We start from the raw sequence: 26476 nt of genomic DNA on the forward strand, positions 1-26476 counted from the left end.
TTTAATGATGCAAAAAATTTAACGGTTCAAATTCCAATTCTTATTCAAATTTTTGGTAAGATGCAAGAACTTAACGGTCATAATTCAAATTTTCGCATCATTTTTCAAACTTTACAGTTTATTTCTAAAATAAATTATTAATTAATTTGAGACATTTATTAGTTAAACAAAATGTGTAATAACATGCTTGATCATTTAATGAATTTGATTATTTATTCAATTTCCTTTGAATATTACTATAAACATCCAGTAGTCAATCAAAAATTTGACCAGACAGCAAAAGAGATGACTCTTATACACTCTTACTACAAGAAATGCGCTTAAAAGAAATTGAAGAAGCATTTAAATTTCATAAATATTTACATTTAAAAATAACTGAACGTAAATAATACGTCCTATGTACTCGTATTGATAGTATATATATACACACTCTGTAGAGGTATTAATATTTTTATACTTTTTGTACAATTCCCAATTTTTTTTATTATTGCAATGCATTTAATGCTTATGATAAAAGCTAATAAATACATTATCTTGTGAAAGCAATTAAGTCGCGTGACGTCTTTCATCGAATTTTATAGTAAAAATACTCTTATAAGATAAAAAGTAGTTTGTCTAAAGATGTATAGACATTAAGTAAATTTTCAGATAATGCATGAATGGTGAGTAATGTTTTGTTTATATGAAAACACGCGCAGAATGTTTCCGTAAAGTAAGTTTTTCCTTCTTTCAACCGCCAAAAAAAAAAAAACTTTTTTTTCTTTCTCATTTCGCTGTTTAGTTTAATTTTTATTTTCGTGTCGATAAAACATCATTTTTTGGGTTCTCTCGCGCTGTAGGAGAAAAAAATATAAAAGAAAAAAATTCGTATAAGATATAAAAGAAATAGAAGGAACCGATCATAAAAAAGAAACTTAATTTTCCAAATTAATATTAGACACAAATAAAAAAATGGGTAAAAATAACACATTATCGATTACTCTCGATAATACATCTGCGGTCTACTATCCGTGTCAAGTTGTCAGCGGTAATACTAAACATCTATGGATTATAAACTTCCTTATTAATAAATCAAATCTAAAGCATTTTGTTGATACAAGGAGTTAGTTATTAAAATATTGAAAATTATTCTACTCTAGGTGCTGTCAATTTGAAAATTTTCGAAACAATCAAGAAGGCACGAGGTGAGAAGCTTCAATGAATGTATAGAATGCAAGTCGAATTTATTTTTTTTAAATTGCTGTTTAGCAACATGTGGTGGACATGATTGTGTATTTAGTGCGCATTTCTTTGTGATTTGTCCTTCCTTGATCGGCGCATATTGAGGTGTATTCTTAGGAACAATTGGTAGCGACTTAGTGAAAACAATCAGAGTTGCCCGAGCGACACAAAAGTAGAAGACTCCGTCACAGAGCTTTTAAGGCTCCGTTAAACCTCTTTTACTAATACCAAATGGAAGCCGACTCCATTTGTGTCGCTCGGGTTGTCACTAGATTGTAAGCATAGTGCCGCTTCATCGTCCTAGTGACACCATTTCCATGTGTGCCGATCAGATTTATTTCCAAATCAAGGCACGATTTATTAGATTTTAAATTAGTAATATAATAAAGTAAAAGTAATTAGATGAGCTGAATGCACTGTGATCGTCGACAGAATTGTGTTTGCAAATTAGTTACAATGTTTTAAATGAGTACAGATTTTATTACAAGGCATTAAAGTGGAAAGAACGTTTAAAAACGCTTTTGCGTATTTTCCGAACGTTGCCTTAGTAATTTATATTCTGAGGGATATTTATGAACTAATTTGAAGATCAAAAGATCACATAAATATTGTCAATGTGATAGACGTACTTAGCATTAAACTACCGTGGAACATATTTGTCAAATCATGGATCCATTAAGATGCTGTAAGACAGTCGTGCAATGGTGCACTTGTCAAAGTTTTTTGAAAATCCCATGAACCATATGCCGTGTGCAGTTTCGGTCGAAGCGTACTATCAAGATGTTCCACGGAAATTTAAAGGTTGCCCAAAACGGCTGTAAGAGTTTGGAGACTCTTCATTTATTACGTAACATATCACTGACGTATTTGATCCTTTTCTTATTTCTATTGAAAAATCTCAGACAAATCTTTCCACTAAAAGTCGACAAAATGATCGAATGGCTCCATGCTTGAGCAGTAGACTAAAAAGTACCTTAGGTAGTTCTGTACTTTAAAAATTACAACATTTACTCAGGATTCGTGAATTCGATGCTCAGTAATACAACTTAATAAATTATTCTGTTATGTTTACTGGAGTCGTAGGTAATCTCAGAGACACACGGAGTTTGTTCCATGTGGGTAAATTTGTCAATGGTAAACAGATGCCCGTGATTTTTCCTACAAAGCCATACAAATTATCAAGAATTTGTACGGTTTTCGCCTTTACAGGCACCTGTTTTGCAACTCTGATTTAAAACAAGGCATTGACACTTAAAATTATTTCATCTTATTCAGAATAATAGAACTCAAAATAAATATCATCCTAATGAAATTCAGTGTCAATGACTCGATTTAAAGACCCAAGATTCTAAATCTTATCGATTTAGAGATTCGTATAGCATAAGTTGACGCTCAATTATCATCCTAATCTTATTATGTTCCTATAAGACTATTCTATTAGTTGAGCGTGTCTTAGGACATTTAAGACCTTTTCATGCCGTATAACTTTAAGATAACATCTACAGGACACCCGACCAATTCCTATCACGTTCCTATAGAACTGTATTAGGCATAACAGTATCTATGGGTATCAATATCAGTATCAACATCACTTCATGATCAGAGCAAGCCAAACTTTGTATATTGCCAAGATCAACAAGATTTTGATCAAAAGAATTTCCATCAAAAGCCAAAGCGAGCAATCACTCATCGCCATCCATAGAAAATAAAGGCTAAACTATTTTACACTCAATTTATTCGAATATAAAATGGAAATTATTCAGATTTTTCTGCAGAAAAAAAAAACAGTAATTTCCATATTTTCCCGTTCATCGTTCTCCTTGTCCCAATTTATAAAAACAGTCAGTAAATTTTATCAAGTCATTTAATATCAAATAAATGTCGCCAGATAGACGTATATACGTGATATAAAATTCCTAGTTCAAGGCCAATTCATTTCTATAAAATACACAATCTTCTTGCCTATATACACATCATCTTTAAGCTTTTTCATTCATATGAAAAATTGAAAAGAAAAGAAAAGAAAAATCACAAAAAGAAAATGATTTTTCCTCAAACACATGTGAAAAATCAGTTTTAAAAATAATATGTTGGCGTGAGATGTACTCCTTATTCAAAATATAAATAAAATTGTGTATTCTATTTTGTTTCTAGGCCTTCGATTGACGGTGGAAGGTAAAAGTGAATCAGAATGGACGGAATCAGTGGGCAAAACAACAAGAACATTTCAGGGTGAACAAAAGCATTTGGATGTTGTGACATATTTATTTGGTGGTGAGGATGGTGAATCAACGGAAGTTCCCGCCGGAATACATACATACAAGTTTAGCTGTCGATTACCAGCAAATCTTCCATATTCAGTTGATGGCGAACATGGACATATACGATATAAAGTTGATGCATGTCTAGATATTCCATGGACAATATGTGATTTACATACGAAACTACCATTTACAGTTGCCCGCCGTGAGGATCTCAACTTGTTTCCGGAATTGAGAATGGCACAAGAAGTTGAGGAAATTAAGAAATTTTGTTGGGGAATTTGTGACAAAAATCCATTACAAATTAAGATACGTTTGCCAAAATCTGGTTATGCATTGGGCGAGAATGTGCACATTACAATAGAGTATAATAATATGAGCAGTCATTGTGTCGATCGAACAGAAATTGCCTTATGGCGTAAAGAGAAGTTTGTGTGTAGTGATCCTGTGAAAAAAGATCGTGTAAATAAAACTAAAATAACTGAAACAACAGCAGATGGAGTGAGCAAGAATTCCGAGGCAAAAATTTATCACGTCCTACAAATTCCGCAAATCTTGACGATCACAAATCGTCTTTATACTCAGGTATTTCAAATATCATATGAACTGAAGATAAATGTATTTACAGACGGTTGTTCCTCATCGCCGTCACTTAAAATTCCAATAACAATTGGAAGTATCCCGATACGGGATGTACCATCGATATCAATTAATCAGTAAAAAGTCTATTTGAGTGTCCTAAAATTGTGTGCCTTGTCCGAACACATCATAAAGTCCCGTAATTAATGAGAACAATTAAAAGTGTTGAAAAGAACTTGTGCAAAACTTCTATAAAATCTATCATCATCTGCAAACATGTGTTCCTTATTTACAACCTTTTCTATAATTTTTTTTTTCTCTCTTTTTTTATGTAATATTAATGTTGTTTATAAAGTAATAAACTTCACTCAATGTTGAATGTGAAAAAATCTCGCAATGTTTCATTGTTTCAAGTGTCAATGTTTTTCTAATGAAAATGATGTTTTTTCACTCTTTGTAGTGGAATGTTTAGGGTAGATGAACTGATCGATCTTGTTTTCTTGTAAACATTTTCTTAAAGATGCAGCATGCATGAGAGACTAGATGGACTTCAGGTGTTTTTTTTTGTTTATTTACTTACATTTTTATTATGATGTCTCAAGGTGGATACACAAAGATTGAATGATGTCTAGCAGAGCTACGGTGTGGCCTAGTAATCCTTTGTTTTGAGTTTTTGTTTATGGATTGATTCATAATTTGTTGTGGACTTGGACTTGAATTGACATTGGAGGTTTATAATGAAAAATTCTTGAAATTCCAAAATTTTCTTTATCAATGCTGACTAAGTTTTCTTTTTGACATTTTAATTCGAATTTTTGGAAAACAAACAATTAAAATTCTAGTTTATCTTAAATGCGCTGCTTAGAGTATTAATCTATCCAAACCTAGATTTGACTCACGCCAACTTCAACTATTACTACTCAATGAACCGATTAATCACCAATCAATCAATCCGAGCTACACAAAAAATATTTTATCAAAACAAAAAGTAATCTAAGTAATCTCTGATTCATCAAAGATTTCAGTTCTGCTTTACGTAACATACAAACAAGTTCTATTCTTTGAGTTAATAATACAGATACAGTCCATAATACCAAAAAATTCTTATTGATTTACGAAATAAGATGAACCTTTGTGTTGGATTGCAATCAACAGCTTCTATTTGAAATTAATCTCGATCAACACAGATTGCAATGTTGCCAAGGCGACATTATACTTAGGAACGAGAAGAAGAACAAGAACGACGATTTTGATCGTTTTCTCCGTGTTGGCAACATTTCAATAATTGCCGATCAGAAATATAGAAAGCAAATGAAGCAGAGACTTAATATCGATTTTGTTCGGATTTTATAAGAACACTGCTCTACTTTGTGTCGATCAAGAAGTAAGTACTTACGCAAATGTGGATGAGGAGACAATTTCTTAGAGATCAAATTCAAATGACGTCTATATACATAGAGATGAATTTTCTGACTCCAGGATATACTAATAGGCAAAGAGTATGCTTTCATATTCCAGATATACCACTGGTGCCACATAAAGTCCAGTCTGTGAATGGTCCTGTGACAGGCAATGGATTGCCTGAAAATGGTAAGTATTTCATATTAGGATCCTGAGAATGAACACCATTCTCCAGATACCATAATCCTCTGTCCCTAAACTTGCCGTACCTATTCAACTACACCACCTCAAATTATACACACCATAAAAGAACGTCTCCTTCTGCTATCCAATATCAATTAAACACATTTAATGCTCATAATTTCTTCTTTTTTTATTTTTAGATCATTTATATCCGATAACTTCCTATATTTATAGTATCGCTGAGATTAAACGAGAGAGATTCATGTGAAAAAGTAAACCACTTAGTAACCAAGAAGCTTCAATTTCAGCACCTTTTAATGAGTTAATGGGCGCTGTAGAGAATTTATGGCATCAACAATCGGTGCTTTATCGGTTGTAAATTTTTTTCCTTTGTGCATCGATTTCTTATTGGCTTGCTTAATTACTTTTACTTTCATTCTGGATCTTTTTTATTAGTATCAGTTATATTCATTAATTTTATTGATCTTAATAGTTTGAGGAAGCTATTAAGGTGATATTGAATATAAAATGTATATTTATGGTGTGGATTGAAAGATTCTTGGATTTTTTGGAGGATGGACTATGAGGAAGCATTCGGAAATTCCGTAAATAGACATTTTTTAGACTTTCGATGGGGAACGTAACGCTTAGTATTCAAATTTGAGCACTGTACCAAAATCATGGATCCCAAAACATCTCATCCTTAAACGTTAAGTAATTTCCGAACCATCCCTAACTGAGGATCTTTAAACACTCATTTCTGATGGCTGTCTAATGCGGATGACTTCTTACCATGACAACCATCATTGCATGGCTGCATAATGACAGATAGATAACTATTTTTATCATAATATGCCACCAGGGATACATTATATAAAGTCAGTAACTCATCCAATAGCTCATCATTCCTATAAAGCTCACAAAACGTCACAAAATAATTGAAAACTAAGACTTTAAACTTAATCCAGTCTTCAAAGACATTCAGTTCCATTTTTTTTTCATATCAGACATGTGTGGATAAGGATATTAAGATTGATTATTATTCTCATTGTATGACATCCTCATTATTGAATGTATCGATTTCTGCTCCTAGTGTGCAATGAAAACCAAAATCAGCATGAAGTTTCGGAGATAATTTCAAACCTCTTCCTTTATTTGGTTTTCTGGTATTAGTAAATATATATATTTTGATGAACGCATGCTGTGCGTGTGATTTGACACATTCTAGTGACATGGATAGAGATAGAAATGTATTCAGGTAGTTGATTAGCTAAACATTTTTGAAATTATATTAAAATTTAACGTATTTTTTAGATTTGAAAATTTATTGGCCATAGTTTCTAGCCCCCTCACTTTTTTGACACGGGGTGTTCAATTACAACGTATTGCTCTTAAGAGAGAAGATAAAGAAAACTTCAAATAAACAAGCTTCAATAATTTTCTTCCCATTAAAAGCTCAACATCATCCACGAAACCTTTAAAAAGCTCTCAATCATTTAACCTCATTTTTGAAATTTGAATTCCAATTTTGTCACCCATTAAAAAAATCACAGGAAGATAATAAAAGTAATGCTAAAAAAATCAGATAATGATGTCGTAATATGTATGTAAAGGAGGCAGACTGTTGAAATATATGATAACAGCTTACATGCTGTACATCTCGTTCGTTTTTAATGGAATGTAATAATAATAAAATAAAAATTAACTCTTTACATTCTAATTTTTTTACGCAGTGTGAAGAATTATTGGATGTTCTAAATTTTTTAATGGTGGGTGCTGAGCTTCTGTGAATTGTCTTGAAGGTTTTTGACATTTTGGCTCCGTGACTTATTTTGAGTGCATTTTCATAAAGCAGAAAATTCATCAAAAAACTCATCCGTCAATGTTTATGTGGCCAAGACGAACGAACTAAGTAACCAAGTAGCAGCCATTGACGAAAATTCCGGATCATGGAACTTTGGCTTAGCTACACAAGGAGCTTACTGGATTGGTCGCTATTGTGAAACAGGAGTTATCAGATAGAATCGACTATTAACTTTCAAAATTCTTAAATTGGTCTAAACATTATTAAGCATCATTTCAAAAAGCATGAATCGTTTTCATTTGAGCAAAAGAGGAAATCATCAAGATTTGAGAATTACTGGCAAAAAACTTGATAAAATTTGCAAATTTCCTGACAAAGCATCACAATTGTTGAAGACAACAAGCCGACTTTGACGAGCTTTGGGAAGCAAAAATTGCCGATCAACAGGAACCCATGCAAAATTTACTTCAAGTCAATATTCCATGTGACTTCTAAATGACTGTCAATATGGAAATTTAACTAAATATGAGGTTTGTAGATATAATTTCTGTCAAAACTTCCAAAATTCCTTGAAAGCATTCTTAATTCCCCAATATCCAACACTTCTTAAAAGGATGAATCTTCCTCTCATACCCTCATTTCTTCACAATATTCATATCTATTACAAACCTCATTAAATTAAATGATACCGCCGCCTATCTTTCCTATAACGATACAATTAAGTAGTATTGCTTCAATAAAAATTAATGCAAAAGAGTTGAAATGAGAATTGCCTAATTTAAAGCAACTTGTTCCTGTATATCGCATATAAATAGAATGTGACAGCATCATTCAAATGAATCAATAAGAAAAGAAGACATTGAAAGGAGCAAAATTTTGCTTTATAGCTTAATTCAAATATCCATCCTTATGACATGAATCTGTGTTTGTGTTTGCTTTCAAAACCTTTTCAAGAAAGAGAAAATTTCAATCAGCATAATGCACTTTGAGATATCCTATTCATTTTATGCTTATAAAGTGCTAATTACTCATGCATGATATGAATATAGGAATTATACGATTATCGCTTGCATAAAAGGAAATTTCTAATTATAATTCCTCCTCCTTATTTCGTATCCAAATGACCCACATATCTCATTTTAATTAAAATCTTTTATGGGATCATTCACTTGTGATGCCAATTCCCAATACCAAGTGTAATCCCGAATGGAAATAAAAATACGTTAGAATCGGGGACGTGGCCATAATTTAGTGGGGTGTTGTGACTTTTTCCCAGAAAACTAAAAAATTGAAGTGAGGGAGGGATGGCAGGTCTTCAAATTACGTCCCTGATTGGAACTAGACACGAACTTAACGATGAGAAGAGAGACATCAGTGGCCTAAATGGTAGAGCATTGGCCTTATGTGCGAAAGGTTCTGGGTTCAATCCCTAGTCATGTCCAATTTAAAAACTCATTTCCATTTCCGCCATTCCTGCTACGAAGCTCTGTTGGTATGTTGAGAATAGTTTTGATGTATTTGGGTCACATATCCTTTGCTAGGTATATCCAAGGAAACATAGAGTACATCAGGACATATGACATACTCATTCAGCTTGCAATTGACTCAGATCAGATCTCACAAGAATCTGTAGGTCTAAAGGATCAGGTACAATAAATCATATATCGTAGTGCCTCCAAGTTATAAGACTGGTTCATTCAAACATTATGTGTATAAAAGGCCATCAACTGGACATTAATTTCTCTAAAACTAGTTATACCGTACTTATGCTCTCTCGGGAATGCATTGAATCTAAAGCATCAAAAGCTTACTTATTCAAATCATCAGACTAACAAGCATACACGACAACATTAGACAACACTAATCACATCATATTCAAATAATCCCCATTCATTCTCCAATAAGCACGAAAATGCATCACAATTATCATCAACATCAACATCATGATTATGGCAAATTTAATTAGAGGATGTGTCATTTGTCTTTCGAAAATATTTTCAATTATTTTGATGTGATAATATCCCCATTCATGATTCTATGCTGTGTTGTCTCGTCATTAATGAAGTAAACACAATTAGGTAAATGTAATCCCCTCTCGAAATTGTTTTGGTTTAATTTCATTGCCTCCATAAAGGATAATGGAAATTTGTCACTTTAACGGTGGATCATTTGAGAAGAAATTGACCAAAGACTTGTGCATTCCTTTAAGCTTAATTGATCTGTATTGTTGTGAGGATTGTGGGAATTGTTGTTGTATTGACAGCACTGTATGTCAGCGTTGCCTCAACTGTGTGTCGCGGCACACTAGTGTCATCCTCTAGCAGGCAAAGGGCGTGCTGTCAAGAGTTCAAGAGCAGAGGAAGCTGAGAGCACCGCTCACTAGTATACTTATTTAGCATATTTAAGATGAGGAAGTTCTTGAGAGCATGCTCTTTGTCTGTTAGGGATCGATCCATATAACAACACTGCTGTTGGACAACACTTTCTTACTTACTTCCTTCTTTTGTTGCGGCGCACGGGGCTCATTGCCGCGTTTAAAGAACGTCTGTAGGCTTTCGATAACATCTGCCAATTCGGGATATAGTGAACTATAGTTGGACAACACAGCTCTATATAACGATTGAGAGATCGGTCACTGATGGGAATCGAACCCTCGTCCTCATTATAGAGTAGGTATAGATATCCCAAAGATATCCGACATGTTGCCTAACCACTTGGCCACAGATGCCATACTATCGCACTGGCAGATTCGCAAATATATGGCTCGATACCAAAGATTCCACTCTGTTCAAACATCTCATGACCTTATCATAACATCATGACTCAAAGATTCGCTCATTCGAATATTTAAGTCTAAATATCACATGACATCCCCTTTGAAGACCTTAATAAAAATTTCAATCGGATATTCCACCATCAAAAAAGTTTTAAAAATCGTGTTCAAGTATCACTTCCAAAAAAATATCCAGAACATCCAACTCAGACAACATCAAGCATAAAAATCGTTTCCGACAAGCTGAATAAAAATTATTTAAACTTCAAACTCTTGACACAAGCTTCCACTTACCCTCCATATCCTTTATAACATGTCCTTCTGCTCTCTCTGCCTCAATTTTTAATGAAAATCCCCAGAAAATTCTTTTCGTTATCTCTCATACTCAATATCCCAATTTCATGTTCTCTTTTCCATTTCATTTGATTTTGTTCCTTAAAAAATAATAATATTTTTTTTTTTCTGTTTGCTGTTCATATGTTTGGAGTTCTATCTTATAAGCAATTCATTTTCATGTGAGCAAGCATGCAAGTGTGGATAAGTATAAGAAACAAATATGCTGTAGAAGAGACAATAAATTAGAAAAAAAAAGTTGAGAATGAAAATGAAATGAAATCGGATTTAAAGGAAATTAGGAATGACAAGTAGCAATGACATTGAAATTTCGATTGCAGGGTTAGCAATTGGGTGACGGCAATCGATTTAAGTCCGCCGAATATCAACTATCATTGTCAGCCAACAGCGATTGGTCTCTTACAGGTTACAAGTGTCCATTGCAAGTACCACCGGTTCAATGATAAACGGATCGATCGCCGATGACACCTGCCAACGGGAGTTTGTCGGGATACCTGCAATCAGCGAAGACCAGCCGCCATTGGCTTCCGATGTTAAGAGACAATAAATGGTAGAAAATAGCTGATTACCAACTGTGTTTTAATTTGATCCGTACCATGAGAGCACAGTCTTCATGAGTATTACTCAACTGAGCATGTTCAAGAAAGTACGTTACACGAAAATATGAAGCATACTCAGTAGTATGCTCAGTTTTGTAACTACACTCTTTTTACATTTAATAATTCACCACATCGAAAAACCTTCAATAAAATTTACAAAAATAAGACTCACTTCAAAGTTGCGATTTAACCTTGAAAAGATATAAATAAATATTCGAATTTTAAAAAGTTAAAGACTTGTCTCTTATCATAAGAGCTAAAAGTCAAATAAAATTTTGTACGAAATTGTCTTCATATTATTGACTTAATCAATTTCTATCTTATCAGCAACGTGTTGGCACGTGTCTTCAATATTCACCAAATGTCATAACCTAGCCTGTACTTGGTCTGTACTTACTTACATCGATCAACTGTTATCCATGGCCTCTCTAAGTTTGAATATGAAGATGGCTCTATCGCTGACTACCATTTGCCAATAACCGATGTCAAGTGCGTAACTATCTCTATCGACAGCATCTTTCCATGAGTTCTTGGGGCGCCCGCTTGTCTTCTTTAAAATCGATTTTCATTAGTTGGAGCTTCAACAGGTCTTCGAACAACAATTACAGCTCAACGGAGTCTGTTGTTATTGATTCTTCGAAGAATATCAGCTTACATCAGGTTTATCGAACGGTACTATGTATTTTCTAGGACACTGATACGTCCCCCGTATTAACTGCAAAATTGGCCTAATAATGATACTGTGACAACTGATATTGACCCATTTTCAACTCAAATTGTGCTGTTTAGATTATAAGTATGTATCTACATTCTAAAGGACTGAGTCATATTTTGTCCAATTGAGTATGATAACAATATTATCAAGGATCTTGTCAAAACTTTCCATGAGGTCTTGTTTATCCATAAATTGAATTTCAAGTGGATTTTGAGTCGTTCAGTTGTTACGTTACGCGAAACCAAGGAATGGTTAGACCCCGCCCTTTACCCCCTCTCCATCAATTTAAAATGTCCATACAAAAAATCTAGGCCAGCCAACCCTTCTCCTTTCCTCCCTAAAACTAAACTTAATAAGTAGATGACCTATTTACAAACTTTCCTTAAGTACTTTATAATAGGTTTTCATCAAAAGTACTCTAAATAATTGATAATGAGAGCTATTTTCAAGTTTTTGATAAATTTTTAATTGAAGTATTTTGATTAGCTGAGTATTAAAACAGCTTGTCCAAAAATTTCCAATTTAGTTTATTCATAACATCGTAAGAAGTAGAAAGCTTGTTTAGTCTGTTGTTGGTTTAACATTATTTAATAAAAAATGTCCACAAACAAGGAATGGAATTTAGTGGCATCAGAATTAGCAAAGAAATCTGAAAATTCAATTCGGAGTATCTGGGAGGATTCAAAAAATGGACCAAATCCTTTATTGAAAGTTATTACTTTACAAATTGGTAAAATAAGTGAATTTAGATCTAGAATAAGTGAATAAGGTCATTAATTTTTACTCTTAGGTGATCCAACTGTCTTTGGAAGTAAGTAATCAGTTCAAAATCCTCAAAAAGTGAAAATCTGTTACCGGGCAGTTCACTTATTACGCAACAATGCATAACATCGACTTTCGACCCTCATTGACTCCCTTCTATGGAAAAAGCTCATTTTTGGCAAGTAAGCACCCTAAGGAGCGTTACGTAATAAGTGACCAGCCCCCAAACATTTCAATGTATAATTATGTAATTTAACTTCCCTTTAGATTTCAAAGTAGCACCAGAAACCAGAGAAGCACTGAGAAATGCATTGGAAACAGACACATTCTCATACATGTCTTGTGAGGGACCGGAGTCATCTAGAGAACCTGTAGCACAATATGTCAATACAAATAATGATAAGGTGTCATCATCATTAGATGTTCCTCGTGTAACTAGTAAAGATATTATTTTAACAAGTGGTTGCTCTATGGCATTGGAAATGTGCTTTCGAGTCTTTGCTTTGCCTGGTGAAAATATCTTATTGCCGCGTCCATGTTGGGGATATTCTACATGGATTTTGGGATATGGAATTGAGGCTAGATATTTTGATTTGGATCCGATGAAAGAGTGGCAAGTTGATATTAAGCATCTTGAGTCGATGATCAATGATAAAACAAAAGCAATTTTGATTAACAATCCGGGAAATCCATGGTAAGGTTTATCGATCAATTAAATAGTTTGTTGACATATTTAGAGCATTAATCTCTAATTTTTGATTTCTGAAGTGGTAATGTATACAGCAAAGAGCATTTGATTGACATACTGGATGTTGCCGAACGTCATAAACTGCCCATCATCGCCGATGAAATTTATGAATTTTTTACATTCCCAGGAGTTCAGTTTTATCCATTAGCGACGTTATCGAAGACTGTGCCTATATTGAGTAAGTTATCCGGAAGGAATATGTCGTGAAAAAGTCAGAAAATAATGTTGCGAGCAAAACTCAAACTTGAAACCAAATTTGGCTAAATTCGACTCGAATCCAGAGCTGAGGCGTATTCAGGAGGGAACGGTCTCAAATCCCCTCTTTTAGGCTACATCCTTGACCTAGAGTAACACTGACCTAGGGACACTAATTTTCGACTTTTCCTCGTCATGTGTTTCTCGGGATTGATCCAAAATTTTACAATCCTGATTCATTACAGCATGTTCCGGCTTAACAAAGAGATTCATGATGCCTGCTGCTCGTATGGGCTGGATTGTCATTAACGACAGAAATAATGTCCTCAGTGATATTAAGGAAGGTTTATTGAGCCTAGCAGGACGAAATTTCATACCAAACAGCACTTTGGTGAAAGCACTTCCAGGCATTTTACAGAACACACCACAACAATTTTTCGATGACAATTCAAAAACCTTATCAGTAAGTACTTGAAAGTTCCCAAACGTATTGTTTTCATTTTTTGTTGGAATCGGATGTTATTATTGATAAACTACAACAATTGTTTTTATTTATTTATAGATTCATTCCTTATCAGCATTTAATATTTTGAAGACATGTCCAGGAATTGTTCCGATAATGCCAAAAGGTGCAATGTATTTGATGGCCAAAATTGAGTTGGACAAATTTCCAGAAATTGACACTTGTCTGGCATTTACAAAGAAACTGCTGCATGAACAGAGTGTTGGAGTTTTGCCTGGATTTCCTTGCTTTAATTTTCCAGGCTTCTTTAGGATTGTTTTGACTGTGCCTGAGGACTTGATTATTGAAGCTTGTGAAAGAATTAAGAGATTTTGTGAGAAGTATTACAAAGCTGATGCTCAATCTTTAGAAGCATAAGAAGCATAAGTGAACAGTTCCAAAGATACTCAATAAAATTTTAATATCTAGACGTCTGTCAAGTAGTTTTATTAATTTTTAACTTCATAGAACTACTCATTAATGTCTAGGGTTGGGCAAATCAAGGAAGAACTAAGCAGTTCCGCTTTGAACTTCCAACATACTTTTTTCTGATAAATCAACTAAAATGCTTCCAAATTTTGTTCAATTCGTTAATTTTTTTGCAGTTATTTACTTCACTGCAGATATGCCTTTTTCATCCAGAATCTCTCAATTGATAATGAGAGCTATTTTCAAGGTTCTGATAAAATTTCGAATTGAAGTATTTTGATTAACTGAGTAGTAACACGGTTTGTTCAAAATTTCCAATTTAGTTGATTCATAGCTTCGTATGAAGTAAAAAGTTGTTTGTCTAGGCATCATTATTTAATAAAAATGTCCACAAACAAAGAATGGAATTTAGTGGCATCAGAACTATCGAAAAAATCTGAAAATTCAATTCGGACTATCTGGGAGGATTCAAAAAATTGCCCAAACCCTTTATTGAAGGTGATTCCTTTACAACTTGGTAATATTAATCAAATTAAGGCAAGAATGGATGAATATTAATGGATTTTTTGTGATTTTTAGGTGATCCAACTGTCTTTGGAAGTAAGTAATCAATTGAAACTATCAATAAATGAAGAATGTTATAGAGCCGTTCACATATTACGAAACGCGAAACATCAACTTGTTGGCCTTTATCCCTTTAACCTTCATAAGCCACTTTCCTTCTCCTCCCTCGACTCCTCTAAGAGCGTTACCGCTAACAGGCAAAGAGCATGCTTTCATGGTACAGAAATACCACTTCAGTACCTAAAAGCAGCCTCTTTGCTTGCTAAGGTAAGCAATAACTGATAAATTAACTTATTTTTAGATTTTAAAGTAGCACCAGAAACCCGAGAAGCACTGAGAAATGCATTGGAAACAGACACATTTTCATACATGTCCTGTGAAGGATTAGAGTCATCCAGAGAAGCTGTAGCACAATATGTTAATACAAATAATGATAAAGTATCATCTTCATTGGATGTTCCTCGTGTAAGCCATAAAGATATTATTTTAACAAGTGGCTGCGCTTTGGCATTGGAAATGAGTTTTCGAGTGTTTGCTATGCCTGGTGAAAATATCTTGTTGCCACGTCCATGTTATTTATATTCAATATGGATTCACGGATATGGAATTGAAGCTAGATATTATGATTTGGATCCAACGAATGAATGGCAGGTTGATATTAAGCATCTTGAGTCGATGATCAATGATAAAACGAAGGCAATTTTGATTAACAATCCTGGAAATCCATGGTAAGATTTATCGATCAATGCTGACAATTTTAGAGCACTAATGTCTATTTTTTGGTTCCTGAAGTGGCAATGTATACAGCAAAGAGCATTTGCTAGAGATTTTGGAAGTCGCCGAACGTCATAAACTTCCCATTATATCCGATGAAGTTTATGAATTCTTCACATTCCCAGGAGTTCAGTTTTATCCATTAGCGACGTTATCTAAGACTGTGCCTATATTGAGTGAGTTATAAGTTATTCGAAAGCCATACGTCGTCAAAAAGTCAGAAAATATTGTTGCCAGGCAAGAGAGACTCAAGCGTGGAACCGGATTTAGCCGAATTCGACTCGAAGCCAGAGCTTAGGTGTATTCAGGAGGAAAGGGTCTCGAATCTGCTCATTTTAGCTATGCCCCGGACTTAGAGTCACCTAGGAACACTAATTTCCGACTTTTTCACGTCATGTGCATCTCGGGATCAGTCTTAAACTTTACAAAATCTAATTCATTACAGCATGTTCTGGATTAACAAAGAGATTCATAATGCCTGCTGCTCGTATGGGCTGGATAGTAATCAATGACAGAAACAATGTACTCAGTGATATTAAGGAAGGCTTACTTAACATAGCTGGACGAAATTTCATTCCAAACAGCACTTTGGTGAAAGCACTTCCAGGCATTTTAGAGAACACACCACAACAGTTTTTTGATGACAATTCAAAAACCGTATCAGTAAGTACTTGAAAGTTCCAAAATTTATTGCATTCATGCACACATGTTATTAGTGATAAACTTAAGATTAACAGCTGTTTCTCTTTATCAATAGATTCACGCCTTATCAGTATTTAATATTTTGAAGACATGTCCAGGAATCGTTCCGATAATGCCAAAAGGTGCAATGTATTTGATGGCCAAAATTGAGTTGGACAAATTTCCAGAAATTGACACTTGTCTGGCATTTACACAGAGACTGTTTCATGAACAAAGTGTTGGAGTTTTTCCTGGATTTCCGTGCTTTAATTTTCCTGGTTTCTTTAGGATTGTTTTGACTGTGCCTGAGGACTTGATTATTGAGGCTTGTGAAAGAATTAAGACATTTTGTGAGAAGTATTACAAAGCTGATGGACAATCTTTAGAAGCATGAACATTATGTACCGTAGTCCTAAACCATTCCACTACCAACCCACTCACGACTCTTAAAGCCAAAAAGTGTACTTAATTAATGTTAAGCAATGCCATAACACATTAAATCTATTGAATTCATTATTTACTCCAAAAAATACAGTTCGTCTTCTTCTTAATAGCAACAAAATTTTTGCGTAAATTCACACATCCGTAAAATGTCAAAGCATATTAATGTGCATGTCATAATGAATTCCATACATATTCGAGTACCATTCAATCTTATATTAATCTGAACATATTAATGTTGTGTTTTCCATCCATTTTTATTTCTTCATGAGTGATGAATAGCGATGGAATTGAATTAAGTCTAAATCAGTGGTGGGCAACCTGTGTGACGCGGCACACTAGAGTTGATCCAAACATTTTTGGAACCCAATGTCGTATGAGATTTGAATCTTAAGGCTTATCACAATGATGGACCGCGAAAAATAAAAGGTTGCCCACCACTGGTCTAAATGGAACCAAAAATAAGTAAATAATAAGTTGTCAATAATCTAATTTGAATGACTTAAGCGGATTTTTTGTCGAAAATAATTTGAATGTCTTGCATTAATTACGAAAATGTAATTTAATGTGTTTATGTCTGTAGGTTGGTGATGTATTTCATTATGTCATGACTATCATTGAATGTGTTCTTAATGGTTGTAAGAGTTATTTTTGTATCTTAGATTTGAAGTCTTCAAAATTAATTAATTTCTGAGTTATTTTAGGTTAGGATGCATGTGTGGATGTGTCTTTGTGTGTATGTATGACGTTTAATGTTATTCTGGCTGTACGTTAATTATAACAGGCTCAAAAAATACGCTTTATATCAGGACTGTCCAAGCTTTGGTGATAAGCTCGACCTAAATCGCTCATGGCATGCTGTACTTACCATTTTCAAAAACTGTCGACACCACACTAGTGCATTGTGGCACACAATTTGGCATTAATGCTTAATATGAAGAAATTAACGGTTATTTGAAAATTTGAATTTTTGGAAGTCTCAAAAAACCGTTAATTTTTGAAATCTACAAAAGTTTAAAGTTCAAATTTTGAACTTCATGAACAAAAGTAAGCAAACAATAAAATGTAGGAATATTAACATTTTCAGCTTTATTTGTTAGAAATGTAGCATTGAGATACATTTCCTGAGTGTCGCAAATGAAGAAGGCTCCGCCATAAGGCTCCTCTAAGGCTCCTTTAAACATAAGTCGCCTGAATTGACAGCCATATGAAAATTTGGAAGTCGAGTTTGTATCATGTATCCCGATCGGCTCATATTGATATGTTACCACCACCGCGACAAAGCGACAGTATACTTAGTATAGTCACTTGGCAAATCCGGTACCGATCGGTTATGCCACTGATGGATTAATTTAGAATTGCTAATATCTGTTTAAGCAACAAGATCCAGATCAAAAATCAAATTTTACAGAGTTACAACTTGGAAAATTCAGTCCCAAAATTCATAGCCCTCAAAAACATCCAAAAACAACAAAACTAAACCCATCAAAATTTGTTACAAACGAAAATTTAAGCAATTCTAAAAGCTTATTTTGTACTTCTTTTCATTCCTCACAAATTTCCATCATCCATTTCAGCAGGAGGTTTCCTTTTGTGATTGTATCCACAAAAAGCAAGGCCAAATGAAAGCGAAAAGGTCTTAGAAGTTTCATTTTTTTGATGGTTGACTGCGACGAGAAATGAAAGAACTGGAAAAAAGTTTTGGTTCATAAATTTTCGCTTCCTTCATTGCCATGTAGTAAGTGCTTCTTTATATTTGATTCTTATTTCATTCAATAGGAAAGAAATTATTCTCTTTAATTGACATCAAGCGGATGTTCTGCAAATTAAAGGAAAGCTTTTGATTGCAATTTTGTTTCTAAGATTTATTTGCTTTGGTGGGCGTGGACATCAATTGTGATTTATGACGTCATATAAGGAAATTAATATAATTGTCATCAAAAGCAGCTTTAAGGTTATGTTTAACAGGAAATGAATTTGAGCTGAATTTTAGGAATTGCCAATTATAGATCTAGATATTTGTGGATTATAAGGTGATTGGGTCCAGATTAATTGAAATTGGATATTTTGGAATCAGAGCTTCCTTCGAAACTTGACCTACTTACTTGAACATTATAGATTGATTATGTTGGATTTTGTGTCTCTTGGTCTAATACAGTGTTGTCCAAACGGTGTACCGTGACACACTAATGTGCTGTTAAAATGTTTTGGAAATGCCATGAACGGCATAGCGTGTGCTGGTTCAGTCGTAGCTTACCATAAAAAGGTTTGGACAACACTGCTCTAATACAGTGATAAGAACTGTGTAATGAGCCCTACCAGACAAAAAGCATGCTCTCAAAAGTACTCGTGAGCATTGCTCTCAGCTTACTTTACTCTTGAGAGCATGCACTTTAATAATCACCCTGCTAGAGTGATTATTTTATAGATAAAGAAGGTTTAAGAGAGAACTGTGTCACACTACCTAAGAACCTCCGGTAGCTCAGTAGGTAAGAGTACTTGACATATAATTCCTTCATGTAATGAAGACGACGTCGGTTCGAATCCTGTTTATGTTTTCTCGAAATCCCGGTCCCGATAAATTTCCCGGGAAATCCCGGGATCCCGAAAATGGCTGTAATTTATCACTGTAAGGAGGCTTTTCGAACATTTTTATATCCGGGGAAATACCGATTCCGATCCTGATAGCGAGAAAGCATAATCCTATTCAGACCATACTTTGGGGAAGTGAACTACTTTTCTCTAAATCTGAATTCGATCAGTCTTTCCCTGATATCGACTCCGGTCAGTTGGTTGACATTCTAATCACTACGCCACTGCTGCTTTTTCGATGCTCTCGGTTCCCTGAACAGCATTTACAATAATTCCAAGAAATATGTTGGAATGAAATTAAATATTTATGGAACATCCCCAAGATCCCTTAAACGTGCTTTTACGCACAATTTAATAAGAATTTTAAAGGTCAAAGCATTCCTAAAAAGTTAGCTAAATAAAGAATTCCTGCAGTGCCTTTATTCCATAAATTGTCGAATTTCCTTTAACAATGTCTAATAATATCTCTATGACTGATTTCATCGATTACAATAATCGCATGAGCTGATCACATTCTATTAATTTATAACGCTAATCATATGGAATCGATTATCATAAGTCAAGTGTGAACTGAATCATCCGTTCACGTGAATTATTGAAGCATTTAATGTTGAATTATTGGAAAATTATGGCAAGTATAAATCAGTGATTATTGAGAGAAAATCAGAATGCTGTGAATATATTAATTTGACATTTGGAATTGATGACATGATAAATGTCAAATTAATGTATTCCGTGTGGTGATTAAAAAGCTTTAATTTTAGAGATTTTGTGAATTTTAATGAGGTGTAGATTAGGGGTTGTTGGGTGATTATTAGGTAGTTGCTAATTACCAGAGCTTGAAGTCGACTCAAATTTTGTATGAAAAATTGAACATGAGTAGAATTGGCATCGAACTCTTGTAATAGAATGTCCATATAGAATGAGAAAGTTTTGTAGAATCCAGGTCAATAAGACATTTTCAAGGAAATCCAAGATGAAGAAGTACGGCTGGGTCAGACATACACTTTGTAAGAATAATTTTAGAGATAATGACATTGCCGGGACAGTAACACAAGTTTGTTATGATGAATTTGATTAAAATCAGTACGAAAATTCATCCAGGAGCATCAAAAGCTCCTTGACTGTACAATAATGATAAAAGAATGTCAACTCAATGTGGTGAGAAAGCCAGCTACAGAGTCAGATCGATGTATGACCCGATCGGCTCACATTGTAATGCTTCCGCTGTGGCGATGAAGTACGAGGTACGAGTATACTTAGAACCAAGTGACAGCCAACTGACAAATTGGTTGTTTTTGCCAAGTAGCCGTCATGACGCCAAAATTTCAATATGTGTCGATCGGGTGAGTTCTACATAGAAACATAGAAACAGGGATATACATAGCTAGAAGCTTTTTGATCTGAATATCGGGTGTGGAGACGGAAGGTTGCCCTAATCACCATAAAACTAGAAAACCAGAAAAGAGAAATTCAATCTCAAAACCTCCTTTGGATATCAGGATATCGAGGATATCAGAGATATTGCACGACAAGAACTGTTTTGGAACGTTAAAGGCAAAAGGAGTGTTGGCAAAAGGAAAATTACTTGGCGTACAACAGTAATGAAGGAGGCAGAACAACAACAAAAGAAGTTAACAGAAGTAGCCGTTATAGCCCGGAACAGAGATCTGTTCAATCGCTTTATTAATGCCCTACGATTCACAGTGGATCAATATGAACCAATCATCATCATCATCATCATATCAGGAATGATTCTTGACCTTCTTGGATGACTCCTTACTTAGACATCATCTACATAAAGACTTCAATCATCTGAATAGGGTGAATGACTCATTACTTGATTCCATTTCAAATCAGCAATCATTTGACTGCACTCAGTCTGCTCTAAAAACTCTTAAAATTATGAAAATTTCAAATTTAAATTGCTCATCCAGCACACAGAGAATCCTTATCAAAATTTTCCCATTCTATGCCTTTCTCTTCCTCATTATTAATATATATATTTCTTTCCAAGCACAAATGCTCATTTTCTTCATTGTTGTTGCTTTACACACTCCACATTTCATACTAATTTCAATTGTTCTGCCTCATTCCTCGTCTTTAATTTTTTTGCGGCACATCTTGCAGTTGCTGGAATAACAGAAAAATATTTTCTTTAAAAAAGATATAAAAAAATTTTTTTATTTCCACTTCGTGATTTAATTAAAAGCGAGTAAAGCTGAATAAAAAAAAAAGTTGGAATGAAGACGAAATAAAAAAAAATTTCCCAACTGCGCTATTGTCTATTTAAAAGGTTTTGCTGTTGAAATATTTGCAGTCAGTCGTAAGGAAAGTTTTAATCAGTGGAAGTTGAAAAGTGACACATTAGAGCAAGCAGCAAAAAAAAAAGGAGGAAGAACAAAGCACACAGCGGTGCCAGTGGTTCCAACAACAAAAAGGAAAAGGACAAATATTAGACGATGAAAATTTTTATGACATTTTCAGCGCTAATTTTATGCTTCGTCATTCATGGTGTGCTTACAGGGCGCCTAATACCCACGACTCGAATCGTTTTGGACGAATGTTTCCAAAACTTTTATTCAAGCAACTGTTCGGATGGTTTTGAGAAGGTCATATCGACTGTGTAAGTTGATCTGTATTGTTTTAAGTTTTGATTTTAGGTAATTTTTGTACAAATTAGAGCTTTATAATGCACTTTGTTTGGCTTTGGGTGGCTGAAAAAGGCGTGAAATTTTGACATCCAAACATCCCTAAGAGCTCTGATTTGATGCAATAGCTCTGTGCCATCGAGTTATTCCAGTGTTGATTGATTTGGAAGCATTAAAAAATCTCTAAATTCTCGTATTAATGATTTTTAGTGCACTTTTGTAAAAATTCAAGCTTATTAACACTTAGTGTAGTTGGATTGCTAAATTATACGAGAATTCTCAATAACCAGACATTGCTGAGCACTCTAGTTTGAAGCAGCGGCTCTGTGATATCGATTTACTCCAGTATCGGTTAGATTTCAATCATCTTACACTTTCTAAACACTTTAATTAATGATTATTATGTTCCTAAGCAAAAACACGTGGTTTTTAAGTTAAAAATTTTTATCGTTAAAAGTTTGAAATTAAAAAAGTCGTTAAATCGTTTAAATTAAGGATTCAGAACTGATCAGTTTGACACCTTTGCGGGGGTTGAGTTATTCTGGAAGTTGGGTAAAATACTTCGCTGGTCGCACAGATCAATTGAGATCTAAAATCTCCGATTCACATGACCTGAAGAATAGTGGCAATATCAGCATCTTGGAAAAGCTTATGAAGTTCATAAGCGTGAGTTGAGTTTCCAGGTTCAAACCAGGTTAATATGAGTACACAAGGCTCATAGAAATTGCCAGAGTTAATGCAAGATGAGAAAGGATAGTTGGTTTCCCTAACAGACAGTGAGCATACTCACCTTATACTCATGATCATGCTTCTTGTCTGCTCGTATTTTTGAATAATTCAGGTGGAATTTTGGAATTAGTTTTTCTCGAGTATCTAGGACAATTTGTAGAAAGTATTAAATTGAGGAAAATACCTTGAACTCATTTCTCTTTGACCTAATTTTACACAATTTCTATTAAGCTCCTGTTACAGTTTTGAAAAGAAGTAATTTAGGTATTATTTTACACGTGCCTATTACATACAACACATGTTTCATCTTCATCTATAATAATACTAATCAATAAAATCTAGATAAATTCCAAGAATAATTTATTTCCGTAAAAGTACCAATAATCCTCATTAAATAGAAAATTGTAGATCAGTGGTGGACAACCTTTTGTTTTTCGAGACACACCTTGATGGCAAGCCTCTACCGAAACCGTACATGACGTACGGTTCATGGAATTTGAAACAATAATTGCGACGCATTAGTGTGTCGCGACTTACAGGTTGCCTGCAACTGTTGTAGATCATCAAAAAAATCTCCTGCCAGCAACTTAGCCCACTGGCCATAAACAGTTGCCAAGTAACTGAAATTTATGAAAAAAATAAAATTCGTCCAAAAACTGCGCCATTTTTATTATTATTAAATTTATCTTTCATACCACATTTCCATCATACTTCTTTTATCCCACAATTTACCTCAATTTGCATCTCGTTTCTCTTTTTTCTATATAATTTAGGAGCAACAAGTGGTGCTGCATAAAATTCATTTATAATGAGAAAAATGACGATGAAGCATTACAGTATAATGTCATGACATCAAGTGGTAACGGTAATGAAAAATATGACGACAAATATTATGATTAGTCGTGAAGCATATGATGATAGCTTAACAACAGATGATGTCTTTACAGATATAAAACTTGACAACGTTGAAAAATATCAAAAATCAATGTTGGATGAAACAGATTCAATTAATATGAATGAAGCTATTGATGACTCATCATTATTGCTCATTGATTCTAAATTGAATGGTGCAACTGATGATAAGGATGATGATGCAGATTTTGAACAGAAAGCGGGAAAAATTTTTGAGAATATTGAAAGTAATTTGAATGCAAATGAGATAGAAAATGAGCTTAGTGACACACGAGTGGAGAATCGAGACGATTTTGAGTCATTAATAGATAATGAGGACTTAAATGTTGCAGCGATTGAGGACTTAGTTGGTCCTAAGGAGGATGTAGATGATGATTTGATCATCGCCGTGCCTGTTGATGGCCGACTTCGTGAAGATTACTTAGATGAAATTGACGAAATTCGTAAAATTGACCAAGATGTGGAACGAATTCCTCAATATATCATTGATCAGAATAGACTTCAGGCTAATAAAGCCAAAGATAACGATGATCCGGATGATGATACAGGAATCGACATTTCAAATGAGAATTCCGAAGAAATTGAAGCAGACGAGAACTTGATTAACGTGGAAACTGAATCTACAGAGTCAATAGATTATCCAAATCCAGAATCTATAGATCCAGAATATCCAGATCCAGAATCTATAGATCCAGAATCTCCAGATCCAGAATCTATAGATCCAGAATATCCAGATCCAGAAACTATAGATCCAGTAAATCCAGATCCAGAATCCTCAGATCCAAATTATCCAGATCCAGAACAACCAATTGAACCAAATGCAAACGAAGATTTCGTCCAGAATGACTCAAATGACCAAGATTCATCTTCCTTAATTGAAATATCAGAGGAAAATAATGAAAATTTAGAAGAATTCAGCACAACTTTAGAAAGTGATCAAGATATAAATAATCAATTTGATGTAATCAGTGAATCTACAGTCGATGACGATTCTGCTGAGCTGAGCAATAATTTCAATTCAGCTGATTCCAATCAAGAAAGTGAAAGCTTTGAAAATGCAGACTCGGTGGATGAAAATCTAATATCAAATGACGATATTCAAGAGTCCAATGATGAAAATTCCATCCAAAATGAAATTGGAAGTGATGATGATTCTAATGTAGATGCAAATTCTAATTTAGAAATACCAAACTCAAATGTTGAAGATGAGAGCAATGACGAGTTCCAAGAAAATACTTCACAAAATCCAGATTCGGTTCTAAATGTCGATGTAGAATCAGAAAATGTAGAAAAATCTCAAAGAGTACTTGATGAATTGCCATCGATTTTAGAAGATACAACCAAATCCAGCATCCAACCAGCATCAAAAAGACGCTCAAAGTTGAGTGTGCTAAATAAATTTAAATCCAATCAGCAATCACGTATTAATAAATCTCCACAAAGATCCTTCAAAAAGCAACTCACAAGCAAATTCACACAGCGTGGACAACGACTTAGTTCCAGGAAAAAGCAATCAAATGATGATCTATCCAAACTTAGATCAAAAGGACTTTTCTCTGACATAAATTCAGGCCAATTACTTGAAATTAATGAAAAATCTCTTACATCATCAAATGATGATGACTTTCCACAGCAGCATGACATTGCGGAATTAAAAAGACATAAGGATACAATGAATGCCAATTCTGACGCAATCAACCGTAATGATGTTGAAGATGAAAACTCTTTAAACAATCCAAAAAGCCTTACAATTGAGTCAGACATAAATAATGAAAATTTCTATCCGGACATAAACATAAAAGATGAAAACATCAATGTCATAAAGTCACGTCAACAACAAATTTCTAAATTGTCTAAACAATCACCAGCATCAGACTCTAATGACTCACCACAGTCTGATAATTTAGATGAAAATGAGAGCAATCAAGTGGATGACTCGATGACTGTAAAGGTGAAAAATGACAATAATGAATTACAATTTGTGAATTCTATCGATGGGAGACGACAGCATGAAGATGAAAATTTACAGCATGACAACAATCAAGTTGATGATAATGATCGTGAATATGAAAATGATGAATTGAAAAATAATCAAATTGGAGATGAAAACGATGGCAATGGTGGTATGGTGGGTGAAAAAGCGGAACTGACGAGGGACATGATTGGTGAGGAACGAAGGCCAGCTTTAATCAATAAATTTGGTATGAGAGTCAATCGACAGGATCTGGATGACACGAGGAAATCAAATGACGATGAGACAATCGATAGTCAAGATGAAAATGCCACAACTTAATTATTGAGGATGCTTATTGTTGCCACAATTAGACGCTCTGCAAACTGATTTTATGGGAACTACAATAATAATTTAAGCATGAACTATTTATGAATAGAATAATAAAATGAAGTTTACTTAAGTTTTTGATATGAATAGCATATAGCTTGTTTTAATTGGAATTTTGGACAGTTCAGGCACAGAAAGGTTTTGGACAGTTTGAAGTATGTAGGGAAGGCACAGAAAAGTTTTGGGAGGGTTCAGGGATAGGCGTCTTGTAGGGACGCATAATGCGCACAATGCACATAATGCGCATAATGCTTATAATGCGCAT

At 34.2% G+C, this 26476-nt stretch overlaps 4 protein-coding genes across 5 annotated transcripts; all 4 read left to right on the forward strand.

The window, feature by feature from the left end:
- Positions 1 to 802: 802 nt before the first annotated feature.
- Positions 803 to 4450, forward strand: LOC139096749 (arrestin domain-containing protein 2-like). The gene is made up of 3 exons (XM_070648498.1): positions 803 to 1027; positions 1140 to 1184; positions 3376 to 4450. The coding sequence occupies exons 1-3, from the start codon at positions 952 to 954 to the stop codon at positions 4200 to 4202; spliced, it is 948 nt and encodes a 315-aa protein (XP_070504599.1). The 5' UTR covers positions 803 to 951; the 3' UTR covers positions 4203 to 4450.
- Positions 4451 to 12412: 7962 nt separating this feature from the next.
- On the forward strand, positions 12413 to 17077 carry LOC139096750 (tyrosine aminotransferase-like). 2 transcript variants are annotated; one of them, XM_070648500.1, is made up of 6 exons: positions 12413 to 12620; positions 12681 to 12701; positions 12920 to 13346; positions 15883 to 16040; positions 16310 to 16527; positions 16622 to 17077. In XM_070648500.1, the coding sequence occupies exons 1-6, from the start codon at positions 12488 to 12490 to the stop codon at positions 16937 to 16939; spliced, it is 1275 nt and encodes a 424-aa protein (XP_070504601.1). In that variant the 5' UTR covers positions 12413 to 12487; the 3' UTR covers positions 16940 to 17077. The 2 variants fall into 2 exon arrangements, with proteins under 2 accessions (XP_070504601.1, XP_070504600.1); XM_070648499.1 differs by lacking the exons at positions 12413 to 12620; positions 12681 to 12701; positions 12920 to 13346 and adding exons at positions 14842 to 15043; positions 15106 to 15126; positions 15392 to 15818.
- On the forward strand, positions 13385 to 14531 carry LOC139096752 (tyrosine aminotransferase-like). The gene is made up of 3 exons (XM_070648501.1): positions 13385 to 13578; positions 13841 to 14058; positions 14158 to 14531. Exons 2-3 carry the CDS (start codon positions 13867 to 13869, stop codon positions 14473 to 14475), a joined length of 510 nt encoding a protein of 169 aa, XP_070504602.1. The 5' UTR covers positions 13385 to 13578; positions 13841 to 13866; the 3' UTR covers positions 14476 to 14531.
- A 6758-nt stretch (positions 17078 to 23835) lies between the features above and the next one.
- On the forward strand, positions 23836 to 26163 carry LOC139096764 (germ cell nuclear acidic protein-like). Its single transcript, XM_070648515.1, has one exon. The coding sequence runs from the start codon at positions 23836 to 23838 to the stop codon at positions 26161 to 26163; it is 2328 nt and encodes a 775-aa protein (XP_070504616.1).
- Positions 26164 to 26476: the final 313 nt, after the last annotated feature.

The sequence above is a fragment of the Chironomus tepperi genome, unplaced genomic scaffold, assembly GCF_022539635.2.
Source record: "Chironomus tepperi strain 1889 unplaced genomic scaffold, CSIRO-AGI_Ctep_v1 contig_401, whole genome shotgun sequence".
Classification (NCBI taxonomy): domain Eukaryota; kingdom Metazoa; phylum Arthropoda; class Insecta; order Diptera; family Chironomidae; genus Chironomus; species Chironomus tepperi.

Bases quoted from the DNA above. Each gene is read 5' to 3' on its own strand.
- LOC139096750 (XM_070648500.1), top strand. From the start codon at position 12,488: ATGTCCACAAACAAGGAATGGAATTTAGTGGCATCAGAATTAGCAAAG. The intron at 12,621-12,680 runs GTAAAATAAGTG...TTTTACTCTTAG, and splicing joins AGTTATTACTTTACAAATTG to GTGATCCAACTGTCTTTGGA. The intron at 16,528-16,621 runs GTAAGTACTTGA...CTTTATCAATAG, and splicing joins ACAATTCAAAAACCGTATCA to ATTCACGCCTTATCAGTATT.
- LOC139096752 (XM_070648501.1), top strand. From the start codon at position 13,867: ATGATGCCTGCTGCTCGTATGGGCTGGATTGTCATTAACGACAGAAAT. The intron at 14,059-14,157 runs GTAAGTACTTGA...ATTTATTTATAG, and splicing joins ACAATTCAAAAACCTTATCA to ATTCATTCCTTATCAGCATT.
- LOC139096764 (XM_070648515.1), top strand. From the start codon at position 23,836: ATGACGACAAATATTATGATTAGTCGTGAAGCATATGATGATAGCTTA.
- LOC139096749 (XM_070648498.1), top strand. From the start codon at position 952: ATGGGTAAAAATAACACATTATCGATTACTCTCGATAATACATCTGCG. The intron at 1,028-1,139 runs GTAATACTAAAC...ATTCTACTCTAG, and splicing joins TCCGTGTCAAGTTGTCAGCG to GTGCTGTCAATTTGAAAATT. The intron at 1,185-3,375 runs GTGAGAAGCTTC...TTTTGTTTCTAG, and splicing joins AACAATCAAGAAGGCACGAG to GCCTTCGATTGACGGTGGAA.